Source organism: Pteropus alecto, unplaced genomic scaffold (genome assembly GCF_000325575.1).
Source record: "Pteropus alecto unplaced genomic scaffold, ASM32557v1 scaffold86, whole genome shotgun sequence".
NCBI lineage: Eukaryota > Metazoa > Chordata > Mammalia > Chiroptera > Pteropodidae > Pteropus > Pteropus alecto.
The window spans coordinates 27,333,711-27,348,081 of NW_006442109.1; the positions used below are offsets into that span (position 1 = coordinate 27,333,711).

At 39.7% G+C, this 14,371-nt stretch overlaps 1 protein-coding gene and 1 non-coding gene across 2 annotated transcripts in view; both read left to right on the plus strand.

Moving 5' to 3' along the window:
* The window catches only part of EHD4 (EH domain containing 4), a 66,836-nt gene that overhangs the window by 4,686 nt on the left and 47,779 nt on the right, over positions 1-14,371 (plus strand). The window contains exon 2 of the mRNA XM_006920463.3: positions 11,149-11,325. Coding sequence (XP_006920525.1) covers positions 11,149-11,325 — 177 coding nt within the window. The remainder of the gene's footprint in view (positions 1-11,148; positions 11,326-14,371) is intronic.
* On the plus strand, positions 9,259-9,377 carry LOC112469830. Its single transcript, XR_003042736.1, has one exon. It is a non-coding gene; the product is annotated as a 5S ribosomal RNA (ribosomal RNA).

A 14,371-nucleotide genomic window follows, 5' to 3' on the forward strand; every position in this document is an offset into this window, starting at 1 on the left:
ACGTATAAACACATTCTTTATAGCACTCAAGTTAGTAAAATCAAGGTACAATGTTTTTCTATAAAATGCTTGATAAAGTAATTGTATTTTAAAACTTTAAATATTATTTAAATATGTTAGTGGGGCAAAAGGCAGGGGGTTCCATATGCAAGGATAGGAACAAGGTTTATGGACAGTATGGAGCATTAAGAAGCTGGGCAGAAATGAGAGGGCAGAAATGCCTCGGACAATTTTAAAAAGACTTTTTAGGCCTGTTTAGAACAAGAAAAATACTCAGGAAGTGATAGGCCCACTGGTTAGCTCTCTTTCTATAACATTAGAGGAAAGCAGAACTACTTCGCTATTTTGCTTCCTCCTTTTTCCTCACAACAAATGATCTACAGATGGCAGAGGGAGCCCAGCTGTGTTTGAGAGGGGGTTCAAACCCTGAGACAGGCACTCTCTAGGGCCCACACAGGCAAGCCCAGTAAATACCTGAGTGGATGTATGGATGGGAGAACTGTATAGGAAGAATGTGTAGTTGTGCTCAAAGAACTGTGGTTGATAATTTTTAAGAAATTATGAAGAATATGACTCAATAACAACAAAAAAAACAATCCAATCAAAAAATGGGCAGAGGGCCTAACAGACACTGCTCCCTAGAGGATATGAAAAGATGCTCAACATCACTAGCTATTAGGGAAATGCGAATCAAAACCACAATGAGATACCATCTCACACCTGTCAGAATGGCTACCATCAACAGGACAAGTAATAACAAATGTTGGAGAGGATATGGAGAAAAAGGAACCCTCATACACTGCTGGTGGGACTGCAAATTGGTACAGCCACTATGGAAAGCAGTATGAAGGTTCCTCAACAAACTAAGAATTGACCTACCATATGATCCAGCAATCCCCCTACAGAGTATTTACCCCAAAGACTTGAAAATCTATATTCGAAAAGATATTTGCACACCGATGTTCATAGCAGCATTATTCACAGTGGCCAGGACATGGACGCAACCGAAGTGTCCTACGATAGATGACTGGCTAAAGAAGCTGTGGTACATATATACAATGAATATTACGCAGTCATGAGAAGAGATGAAATACTACCATTTGCGACAACATGGATGGACCTCGAGATAATCATGCTAAGCAAAATAAGCCAAACAGAAAAGGCTGAAAATCACATGATATCATATGTGGGATATAAACCTAAAAGCAACAAATGAACAGGACAAATAAACAGAGACTCATGGACATGGACAATGGACTAGTGGTTACCAGAAGGGAGAGGAAAAAAAAAAAAAGTTAGAAAAAATTATATATAGTATGAAAAAAAAAATAAACTGGCATTAAAAAAAAACAGAAAGGCTACATCTAGATAGAAAAGTCTTGACTGAGAATAAAAATCATAATAATCTTTAAAAAAATTAGGAAGAATATGAAAAGTATCAGAAAATTGAGAGTAGGCAAATGTCCCAGTCTTCAAAAAAGGGGAGGAATAAGAGCGTGTTTAAGAACAAAGCTCTACTTCATTCCTTTGATAAGCCCTAGGCTCCATTATTAAAGAGGAGTGAAGGCACTCACAGGAGGCAGCCTGGTTCACCCATTTAAAAAAAAAAAATCCCATTGGAGAAACACTGGGCTCAGTTTGGTGATTCTCACCCTCCTTCACATACTGGAGCCCTTGAGAAATCTTAGTCTTCTGTGCCAAATACCATGCCCTTTGCAGATCTCTCTGCAATATTGAAATATTTGATTTTTACCGAAGAGTAGACTATTACAATATGAAAGATCATATCTACATACTCTAGCGTAATACTGATTTCAGAAGTGGATTCAGCTATCACAGAACTTAGAGTTTCATGGAGAATATGGGAAGGAATCCATAAGCCATTAAGGCTCTGGGTGACAAGCTATGACACTAGAAGCACAGGGTGGGATGGGGGCATAGGAGGGACCTGCGTTCAGGCTTAGAGGTTGGAAAAGGCCTCCCTGAGGATACAACCTAAAAGCTGAGCCCTGAAGAATAAGCCAGAATTAGCTACCCAAAGGAGATGAGGAGGTGAGGGTGAGAAAGTGTCATCGATGAGGCCCAGGTGTCTTGAGTAACCAGGTGAGTGGTGGAGCTAACCACTGAGGTGGAGACGCAAGAAGAGAAAGTGTAGGGGCAGAATTTGACTTTAGGTTTAAACCTGTGTTTAAGAAGACACTTAGGTGTGTACAGTCCACAAGGGGTCCGACATATGGGTCTAGAGTAAGAGGAAGAGGAGCTTGTGGAAACTCTTGGGAAAAAGTTGCCAGAGAGGTGGAGTAATACTAAGGGGGGATGGTGGCTTAGAGGTTGCTTAGGGCTCTTGTGGTTGCAAGAGATGGGAAGTCAACTAAAAAAGGTTTAAGTAAAAAGGTACACGTATTCTCATGAAACTGATTAGACCAGAGTACACTGGCTTCAAGCCTGGCCTAGGACCCCAAGTGGCATCAGGACTCTGTCAGCTCTGCTGCTTTCCTCATGTTGGCTTCCTTCTCAGGCATTGGCCCCTCATGAATTGGGCAGATGGCCATTTCCAATTCCACATTCACATTCTGACAGCTCAGCAACTCCAGTGGAAAAAAAAAATAGATTTTCTTCCCCAACAGTTTCAGCAAAAATCTCAGGTTTGAGTCTCAGTGGTTCGACTTTGGCCACATGCCCATCCCTGAGCTAGCCCTAGAGCCAAGGGGAATGAAATACCCATTCCTGGAGTGGGGTGGCCAGCCCCCAAACCATGTAGATGCAGAGTGGGGAGAGGTGGCTACTAAGGGTGCCATTATCTAAAAGTGGGGATGGATGCTGGATGGGTGAAACAGCAGGCAGTCCCCGCAAAAGCCAGGAGATGCTTCTGGGAAAAGGATTGAAATGGAGCCTGTGGATTAGCCATCAGGAGCCAGGGTGACCTTGTAAAGAGCCGTGTCAGTAAGTGGTGGTGACAGAAGCCAGGTGGCAGTGGGTTGAGGCATGAGTAGGAGGTGAAGTATCAAATATAGAAAACTCTCAGCAACTGGGTGCAAAAGGGGAGGAACTGTGTGCTGGACACAGGCATTCCAGAGGCTTGGTTCAAGATGAGTGCAAGTTAAAAGTTGATGGAAAGGGGCTATAGAGGGGAAAGCTGGTGTTTTAGAAGCCTACGAGTTAGGACGTGGAGCAAGAATTCTCAGGAGAGGAATGGGGGAAATCGTTTTTGTTGTTGTTTCTGTAAACCAACCCTCTCGAAGTGATTCTTAGGCAACATCCCCCAGGAAACATCTGGGAACCATTGACAGATGAAGGTTCACTTGATGGAATCATGGCAATTGAACCATCAAGCCTGAAAAGGGTCAGCCTCAATTGAGAAGAGAGAGTCTCACTTTAGTGGGCATTTCACAGCTTGTGGTCCAAGTTCCATCTGTTCATATATTTAGCAAACGACCTAGATGAAAAAATAGAAGCTATGCTTACAAAACTGGGGATTATCTAATAAATGCAATTTAATAAATAGCCTTTCTCACTTAATTTGATGTAATGAACTTATATCATTAAGTAAACTTCAAAAATAACTTGAATGACTGCATCATATTGTACAGCTTGGAAAGTTATGTCTAATTTTATGCTATTACATATAATATTGCAGTGAACATTCTTGGCTATAAGTCTTTGTTTCTAGTTTTGTTTTTTGTTTTTTTTTAAGAATAGGTGTCTGAGCATGAATTATTGCATCAAAAAGTATAAGTATTTTCCAAGTTTATATATATCCTAGATTTTATAATATATACATATTCCTTATTCCAAATTAGATTCCCACCTGGGAGTCTAATATGAGGATCATTATTTCACCAAACCTCAGTAAAATTAAGTATTACTATTAAAATTAAATAAGTATGATAGGAAAATATTTCTTCTAATTTGCTTTTTTTAAACTAGTGAGGTTGTAAAATATATAGTCATCATCTATATTTCTTTGTGAATCGTCTGCGAACTTTGCCCAATTTTCATTTGGAGTATTCTTTATCTTGTAGATTTTTAAGTATTTTAAGTTTCTTTTTTCAGTTCAAGGTTTGCCTTTTTAATTTTTTATGATGATTTTTGACATGTAAATATATTTAATACTTGTGGTCAAATTGAATCCTTTTTTCTTTTATGAATGACTTTATCACTTTTATGCATAGAAAATCCTTGTTTATCCTAAAACTTAGTAAATATTCACCTGTATTTCCTTCTTTTTAATAGGCATTTAAAAATATTTGACTCTAATACACTTGGAAGTAAAATCTGTTTCAAAGGTATTCATTTTTTAACACTATTTACCGAATAATGCTACCTTTTCCTAATGTTACATAAGACTTCTTCTTATGGTAGTTTACTAAATATTGGGATCTTTTGAGACCTTTCTCTTGCATCCTGTTTATCTGTTTATAGATTCTTATACCCACACCATACTGTCAAAAGTCATTTTAAATGTTTTAAGTGACTTTATTGTCAATTTAAAACATTCTTTAATAAATTGCAGCACAGACTCTTTTGATCTCATTTCTCTTTGTTTCCCAAATACTGTCAATCATCATTTCCTGTTATTCTTTCGGAGGAACTTTAAAATTACTTCATTAAATTCTTCCCAGAAAATCCCATTGGGATCCATTTGTATTGGAACTGCATTGTATCTTGGTGTTCGCTCTTCCCAAGCAGGAACTCAGCATTGCTTTTACTCAGACTTTCTGTATCTCAGAAAAGTGGTTGATTTACTCATAAAGGTTATATATGCTTTTTTTAATGTTGTTCTTAGGTATTTTATCCTCTGTCACTTTATGAATCAGATTTTTTCCTTTATCTTTTCTAGATGGATATATCTAGTATGTAAGATAGCTACCGATTTATTTTCTTTTCATTTTGTATCCCTTTGATTCAAGTTATTCTGACAGCTTTTTGTTAGATTCTCTTGGGTTTTTTAGATAGCTATATCAATTACATTCATGAATACTTTGTTTCATCTTGTTTCATATTTTATTATATTGGGAAGTGAGCATCCATATTAAGCTTCTAATTTTAATGGTAATGTATTTGTTGTTTAAGATATGATGTTAGCTGTTGGTTTAATATTTTATAAATTATTCACAATAAGAAATTATCTTTCTATTGCTAATTTTGAAAGAATTGCATTTGAAAAAGATTAGAATGGATGATGAGTTTTATTAAATGCCTTTTTACCTTTTCCTTTAGAATGCAGTTCTGGGAGATTATTAATAGGTGTTCAAAGAAAAAAAAATGTTCTCTAGTCAAGTAACGTTGGGAAATGCTGTATTCTGTAGCCTCCTCAGGAAGTTTACAGTGCTTCTAGATCAACCTAAAGTCTGTTGTCAGATTCATAAATTACAAGTCATAACATAGAAAACACTTAATAGATCTTCATTGCATGAGCAAATGAATGAATGAATGGAAAAATAACAGGGCTATAAGAAATTGGAAAGCATGTTGCTTTTGATTCCAGTAAACTTCCTCTCCCTTTCTTCTTCATTTCCCATCCTTCCATTCTCTTTCCAAAACAGCATGGAAAGTGGAGTGGAACAGCTACAGGGAATGGCATAGGTTAGACTGCAGTATGCTTTAAGTACATCTTGGCTCCATATAGTTTAAATTCCATTCATAGCTGGAAAATAGAGATGTGAAAAGGCTTTACCCAACAAATTCCAGTTTCTTGGTCCAACAGGTTACTGTCTATTCCCTTAGTAGGTCAGCAGTCTCAAATATATCATCTGAATAAGTATTTCTGGTAATATGTCAATAATTTAACCAAGGGAAAAACAAAAACGAAAATAAAAATTAGGTTTCACACTTAAGGAAGACATTTTAAAATGGAAGTGAAGCTCGGCTTAACTTTGTTTTTCAATAGCTCAAAGAAGATTAAAATTTTAAAGTAGATGAGATGTTTGTTCAGGGATATCTGTTTCAGAATTATTAATAGTTGTAGGAAATGGGAAGCTATTTAAATGCCCAATAGGAAATAGTAAACTAAATTGATATATATTCACCTTAGAACAGTATGCAGCCATTAAAAATTGCATTTTGAAAGAATTTTTAATGGCATGAGGAAAATCTAATGGTGAAAAAAATCTAGATGCAAAACTGTTTAAATACTTTGATCCCAATTTTATTAAAAAATATATTTGCTGAAAAATGACCGGATGGAAATATTTCAAGATGTTAAAAGCGGTCATTACTCTGTGCTAATGTGGTCTCATGCCAGCTACTTAACTTGCCATAAGCACATTTTTCCCTCTTATAAGCTAGGGATAGGAGTACCTGCTCCAATGACAGTGAGGGTGAAGTGATAAAAAGTGCGAAAAGCCTTATAAACTGTACGGCATGGTTTCAGAATAATCTATTGTTTGGTGGTGTCTATAAGTAGAGGTGGCGGTAGTATCAACTTATGTATTTTGAACCATTTTATAAGAATTTTGTGATAATAAATGTTCGATTCTCCTCCTACTTCCATTTCTTGTTATTAAACATGAGGATAAACAAAGGAAACTGCTTTAAAAACATTTCCAGATTCAAGACAAATCAGAATTGAAGGACTAACCCTTTCTTTTCGGTCTCTCTACTAATAAATAGTGGATCAAGTATTATCAATAAATGCATAATGTAAAACTCTCTGCACTTATTATAAATTGAAATTATTTAAACTCATAGTCCCATATTTAAAAATAAGGAAATAAGACTGCTCTTCCACTGAACTCAAAAGTTGTACTTTGTATATTTTTTTCACATCTTCATGGTTTAAAACCTTAGTGGTACCCGAAAGAATAAAACGATTGTTGGAGTTAGTTTAATGCTCTTTTTTAAAAAAATGTCCCAGGTCATATCAATGAATTGAACCCTCAAACTCTATGCACAGATGCCAGTGTGTGCACAAAGATTTTTTTTTTAATCTCATTTATTATTATACAAGCTTCTTCTAGATTTTCTCAAGATTTTTAATACTCATAATACACTCCAAATATATGTGCCATATTACTTTCAGAATGCTTGCTTAACTATTGAATACTACTACTAACAAGTCTTAGATTTGTATATTTGTTATTCATGGAATGTGTTCCTATAAAAGCTCCTGGTGGGGAGTGACTCAGCCTCTCAAGCTCTAATTTAGGACAGGTAATGTTCTCACATGACTAGTAAGAAATTCTAGGTTCTAATAAAGCATTTAATCTATTTGAGCCTTAATTTTCTCATCTGTAAAATGGGGATAAAAATAGCATTTACCCTGGAAGGTACTTAGGATGGAATAAGTTTAAGAATGCGTGGATGAATGCCCATGAAGACACAGGAAAGCAGGGGAGACAAAATTTACAGCTAGAATTTTGGAATAATTTACCTCTTACAGTTTGTTTGTTTGTATTTTAGTCATTCTTAAGCTCATCTTTGAGAAGATGGTGCTTGTATATGTTGAGGCACTTTTCATCGTCTTGAAGATTTTTTCTTGTCACATTTTTTTCTATGAAGTTAAAAAAAATTTTCTAGCCTGAGCAATGAAAGAAAAAAGACACTGTCCACATATACCTTTGCCTGAAAGCAGCTCCTTGAGCCTAGCCTGAGCATGGCAGCCAATGTACCCAGGAGCCATCTGTACAAGGCCGAACCGTGACCCTCAGAGGACAGGGACAAGGAGATGTCGTGTCTCCTGTCCTCCTCCCACACCTCCCACCCATCCCCTCCGCGCAGCTCCTTGGAATCCAAATGTCTGTATCTTTTTATGTTGACAACTTGGCTCAAGACTCTGGGAGCAATCACCACTGGAATTGGCAGACTCTCTGAGAACACAGGAAAAGGAGAGCAAGGTGGAGCCAGGGACAAAAATCCATCTAACGCACAGGATGCTTGTGCAGTGGGCCAGCGGCTCTGAACCGTGGTCAATTCTTTCTGTAGGCTTCCTGTGGCCTCTTATTCCTTTGAATTCTTGTTATCGCAGTAACACCACAAAGTCCCTGGAACTCGTGACTTTGGGAAAGCCTCTGAGGTGTCAGAAAAACGTTTAACACAATTGATTAGCATCGTGCATGGGGCTGTGTGAGTAAACCATTTTTGTACATCACACTTCAAGATCCACTCAGACTCTTTCTTTCCAGGTTGCTGGTTTTGAACCTCATCACTTCATTCTCACTTGGTTCATGTCAGTTCCTCTGTGTCCTGGTTATTCTTAGTTGTCTCACTGCCTTGCCATGTGCATGTCTGCCCAACAGTGTGACATAAGTGTATCTGAGTTTCACCATCCCCAGTGTAAAAAAACCAAAAACCTCTTCCGGGCAATCAGTGGGGCATGTCATATATTGACTCATGTATCTGACAAGTCCTACTTAGGGAACTAGAAGCTGGGCGGGCGGTGTGGAACCCTAAGGTTGTAGAGCTAAGCCTAGTATAAGAGCAAAAGCTTTGGGCCAGGAGGGAGGAATTCCAGGCACCCAGTCCGGCATGGCCACAGGCAGGTTTGACCAGCAACAAGTCACATTCCTGCCCTCATCCTCAGTCTCTTCACCTGTCAAGATGTGGGGTTGAACCAAATGATTCCTCATAGACTTTGAGGCTCTAAAGTTCTGAGTGTGTGGCTTGAGCCCTGCAGGAAATAACTACGTATCAGAAGAAAAGAAACTTATTATTTTATAATTTATTCCCTGTCTCCCCTGTAGAGTGAAGACACAGGAAAGCAGCGCTTTTTGTCCTGTCTGTTCACTAATGCTGCTCACAGACTGGAGAGGCTACTTTGTCAGGGTGCTCACTGAGGAAGTGCCATTTGACATGCAGAAATGTGGGAGATGAGCTTTCCAAACAACTCTGAGCTGGGAATGGCTGTAGCATATTGGGAAGGTGGTACTAAGGCCATTGTTATTAGACACTTATACATTCATTATTTCAACAAGTGTTTATTGAGCACCTCAACCATGTGCTCAGAGATTGTTGCATATTATGATAGAGGGGGATAAGAGCTATGGGAAAGAGAACACAATTTTTTTTCTAATTTTTTGCTGTTATAGATAATGCTGCACTGGACATCTTCATGCAGAAATCTTTTTCGTGTCTAGGATTTTTCCTAAGGTTAGATTTCAAAAACCCCCATTTTAAAGGCTTCATTCTTAACACAAAGAATCAAATTTCTTTCCAGTGAGGTTATACCAATTTATTCTTCCACCAACATATATAAGGGTGTTTATTTTATTGAAGCCTCACCAGCATTGAGTGTTATGAGTTTTTAAAAGTGCTAATATGGTCTACAGCCATGCTACCCTGAACAAGCCTGATCCCATGTGATCTCGGAAGCTAAGCAGGGTTGGGCCTGGTTAGTACTTGCATGGGAGACCACCTAGGAAGACCAGGTGCTGTAGGCGTAAAAAATAAAATAAAAAATAAGAGATTGTAAGCTGACAAGGTCCTTGCAATCTATGAAGTCAACCAGGATTGCCTCGCCTAAAATAAATAACTAAATAAATATAAATAAAATAAAAGTGCTAATATAGTATGTCTTTAATTGATATTACTTTGATAATGAAATTGAACATTGAATTTTGGCTTTTTATTATCTATGGGAGAAAGTATTGCTAAGTAAATTAATACTGTAAGCAAGCTATGTAATCCAGTAAGTCTCCTTAGTTCTTGTTCTTTTGTGTCTGGGACCCAGAGATTGGATGATTCACTGAGGTCACAGTTGAGGGAGCTTCTTTTGGTTCAAACTGATTCACATTAGCAACATACTTAAAGAACAATTATTTATTAATGTTCTGTCTAGCAGTGTTGCTACTTAGCATATTCTAGCTTCTATTACAGTATGAATTTGAAAGTAAGAAACACCTGCTCTTCTTTAGACAATTTCATACTTTAGATGTGTCACTGAAACTTCTGTCATTCCAAAATCATGGGGTTTGCTATGCTTTTATAGAAATGAACCATCGGGAAGCAATTCAGGCACTCCTTGACAGTGATGGTCTGACTTACACACCTTTACATGTGAGTTATTGCCCCGCTGGGACTCAGTGCTTAGCTACAGCTTCCACACAGCCCTCCACCCCTGCCTGAGCCCTATTCTCACATGCCCACCTCCCCACCAGGCCTGAGAAGGTGCTGAGAAGGAGCCACGTTGCAGAGAACCACCCAAGGTAGAACTAAATGCTGAGCTTTCCCCCCAAAACAATTTTCATCTGTTTTATTGGCGTGTGTGGCCTTTTGTAGGCTGTTTTGGCAAGCCAACCATTGCAGTTAACATTGATACTAGGGAAAGTGCCTGGCAAGTTTCAAACCAACACTTGGACCCAACCCTTTTGTGAGTTGGGAACTGTGTGTGCTGCAGGGAGCCTGGTGACACTGGTTGCTGCTGTTCTTCCAAGCCCTGGCTCCTCTGCCCAGTTGTCTCTTCTTCCTTCGCCTCTCCCCCAGGCCTCCTGTTATAGCATGATCCAGGCCACAGATGTGGGAGGGGTGTGATCTGGACTTGAATTCTAGCTTTGCTGATGATGACTTCAGACTAGAGATCCCAGAGCAGTTGTAAAACTGCATCTGGCCACAGACATGGGCCTGCCTGCAGGGGCCCACAAGCAAAGAAGTACAGTACCCATGGTGAGCACCATGATGGCCACAGGCACAGGGTACCCAGGGCCCACAGAGGAGGTCTCCCCAACGTGCTAGAGGGACAGGGACACTTCTCTAAAGGTGGTGGGCCTGAGCCGGGTCTTCCAGGATGCATAGGAGCTAGTTGGGTACGCTTCTCTGGGGTGGTTGATGTCTGTTGCACCAATGGAAACATGAATAAGAATTGTTGTGCTGAGCAAAGGCACACTTTCAAAAGGCTCAGTCAGTCTGCAAGATGTCTGATCTCGTTCACAGGGCTTCTTATACTCGGGGAAAACAATCGGTTTGTAGATTTTAGGCTTTGAAAAATTATTATTAGCAAAAGAGTAAAATGCCAAGTAGCAATTCTGCCAGACAGAACGTTAACAGATAATTATTTTTAAAGTATGCTTCTAATGTGAAATGCCATTCTCCTTTTCTTGGAGGTTATAGTTCCAGGTTTTTAAGTGCTTGTGTTAAAAATCACTAGATCCAGGAAGCTTTCTGGCCTCTTGCTTTGTGACAACATGCTGTTTCTTTTTTTCCCCCCTCCCCCAGATACTTACTGGAGCAGGATTTCCCAGGCATGAGGATTGGTCCAGAGCCCACCACTGATTCCTTCATCGCTGTGATGTACGGGGAGACCGAGGGCAGCACCCCAGGGAATGCTTTAGTCGTGGACCCCAAAAAGCCATTTCGAAAGCTTAGTCGCTTTGGAAATGCTTTCCTGAATCGGTAAGGACCAACAAACTGTCATCTTTGGTCAGGTTATTAAAACTTTTCATTGAATTTTGTAAAGGTTCAAAAACAAGAACAGAGCATGTCTGTCTTAGGAGAGAGAAGTGATAGAGAATATGCTTATTATATTCAAATATTTGAGAGATTTTCATGGGAAATGATCATTTACATCTGTTCTGGGTAGCTTCAGAGGGCAGAGCTAAGGCCAAGGTTTGGACATTAAAAGGCCACACAGTATAAGGAACAGATTCCTAATAATTTGAGCTTCAGATTTTTATCTGAATTATTATCCAGAAATAGATCAAGTTGCCTTGTGAGGTAGTGAGCTGCCCATCACTGGCAATGTTAAATGATGGCTGGATAGCCACCTCTCAGGCATAGTATGCTTGGGGGCCTCCTGCACCGAGATCTCAGCCCAGAGGACCCCTGAGGTTCACTTGACACCAGATTTAGTCTGTTGATTATTTCAGGACTACTGCACCTCCGTAGCTGTCCCCTTATGCTTCTTACTCCCATGCTTTGAGCTGCTTCCTTCTACACTAGAGAAGGTCAGGGGAAATAGAGCCAAAACAACACAAAAAGTTAATTTTGTTACAAGATCATTGTTTTATAGACGTGAAGTTGTAGGCTAGCTGAGGCCTGTCTTCATTGGAGACGTGTTTTATTTGCACTACCCTATAACCTTTCACAGAATTCTCAATGAAATAGGTGTGGGGGCAAGAACAAGGCGGCAGGTTCTCCCGGGTACAGCTCTGCACTTTCAGACGTGATCTGCTCTTACTTCCCTCTCCTCCTCTCTGCCACTCCTAGCGTTTTTTGTTGGTTTTTTGTTTTGTTTTGTTTTGTTTTACCTTTTCTCTTTCTTCTTTCCTGTCGCTTCCCTGGCCCCTCCATCCCTGCTTTTATATGTCTACTACTCTAGACTAGTTAGTTTGGGGGAGTGGGCTATGAGAAGTACAGAGCCAGGGAGGGGTTAGCCAAACCTCTTTACGGAGAGGTGGGACTAGAGCTGACAGACAGGAGACTTGAACTGCACTTCTCTTTTTTAGATGTTTAAAAAAAGTAGGAATGTATTCTCCCAGCTGACTGCTGTTGTCCCAGGGCTGATGTACCTCATTGTACAACTCCAGGGGGCTCCATTCACAAGGACTATGGAATAATTGTGCCGGGGTGCTGTGCAGTGGCTTTGCCGACGACGGCCCAGGCAACCTCCACAAGTGCCTTCTCTGAAAAACTAAATTCTCTAGGAATCCATACTCTTCTGTGAGGGCTTTTTAATGCTTCTATTATGGATGAAAGAAAGCATCCAAATAGCAGTGAGGAAACTTGGCAGTAGGATAATAGAAAGGTGCTGATGATGTAGATAGAAATTTCATGTTGTTGTTGACAGTGATTTGCAGGATACTGTCTGGGTGATTTTCTTTTCTACCTTCAGGATTCTCTCCTCTAAGAGGAGTTTACTCCTCCCCTCCAGAGCAGCATTGGTTGGCACCAAAAGTTGAGAGAAGTAGGGATCGAGCCCAAGTGAGAAAATACCAGAGGGTCTCTTGGGACAGAGTGGACCATGGTTGAGGGGAAGCAAGGCAAGAAGCTCCCCCATCAGGGCCTGCCAGGAAGCCATGGTCACGGGGCAGGCAACAGCCAGGCTTTCTGTCCCAAAACTGGCCCTGAAAGGTTCCAGAGGCCCTGGAAAGTGTAGGGCACAGCATCCTTATCTGTGGAAGACTGCCTAGAGTCCTGTGGTTTCATTACCACTGCCCTTAGTCTTACTGTCTGTTTGCCAAAAAAAAAAGGAATAAGCTGCGATCCTGTCTGATCTTGGAAGCTAAGCAGGGTTGGCCCTGGTTAGTACTCGGATGGGAGACCACCTAGGAAGACAAGGTGCTGTAGGCGTAAAAAATAAGGGATTGTAAGCTGACAAGATCTTTATAATCCGTGAGGTCCACCAAGGGTTGCCTCGCCTAAAAAAAAAAAAAAGGAATAAGCTGCTACTTTTTTCAAGTTCCCATTTCTTGAAGTCCATATTCACAAGGGAAAAACCAGGAAGAGTGGTAATGGCTTGTTTTATTTTGGCAAATGACTTACTTTCCTGACAAAATTTTATTTTCAAATTCCAAACATATAGCAAATGAGTATGGAAACATGTTCAGGAAAGATTTTGAATGGCTAGGTTCATTATGTCAAAATTTGAAGCTTGCTGAAAATAATCCATGCATTATATATTAATTAAGTGTTAACTGAATTCAGAATATATACAAAAATAATAGCAAATAATTATATGGATTTACTGTGTGTAAGATACTGTTCTAAACTTTATATTAGCTCTAAATCCTCACAAAAACCTTGTGACCTAGGTGCTACTATTGTCCCCAATGTCGAGAGGAGGGATTGATCTATAGAGAGATTAATTTAACTTCTACGGGGTCACTCAGCTTAGTGGCCTTCTGTCTCATAGGCCATGCTAGTGACTGTTATACTGAACTGCCCAATGGTTTGATGTTTGGACTAAGAGTCATTGCCTCTTGCCTCCTATCTGACTTTGAAGGCTGTCCTCAATATAGCCCACCAACAATGATGAAGATGATGATGCCCCACATCATAGATTAATAATTTCATAGACACTATCTTTACAGGGTTAACAAGACAGGTGATGCTGTGGCCATTTTACAGATGAGGAAACCGAGAGCAAAGAAGTAAAATGACTTGCCCAAGGAGAGACAGAGAAAGGGCTAGAATTCAGATTTCTTCTTCCCTTCTGTCAGCTACCCTGAACCTCACAAAGCACTGGCAAAGAGGAGTTTCTGTCCTTCTCACCATCCTGGTGGCCATGTATATGTGAGGCTCACGTGTAAGAGATGTACCTCATATACATTAATAACATACTTAAGCGTAAACAGCATGATTAAGTTGTATCTACAGACAGTGCTGCTGTTCACCCAGCATTTGTATAAGAAAGTCAATTAGTGTAAGACACTCAAATGTGTGTCTGTAATTTTAGCATCCCTGTGGGAACATCAGCAGGTTTGCTCTAAGAGCAGGCAAA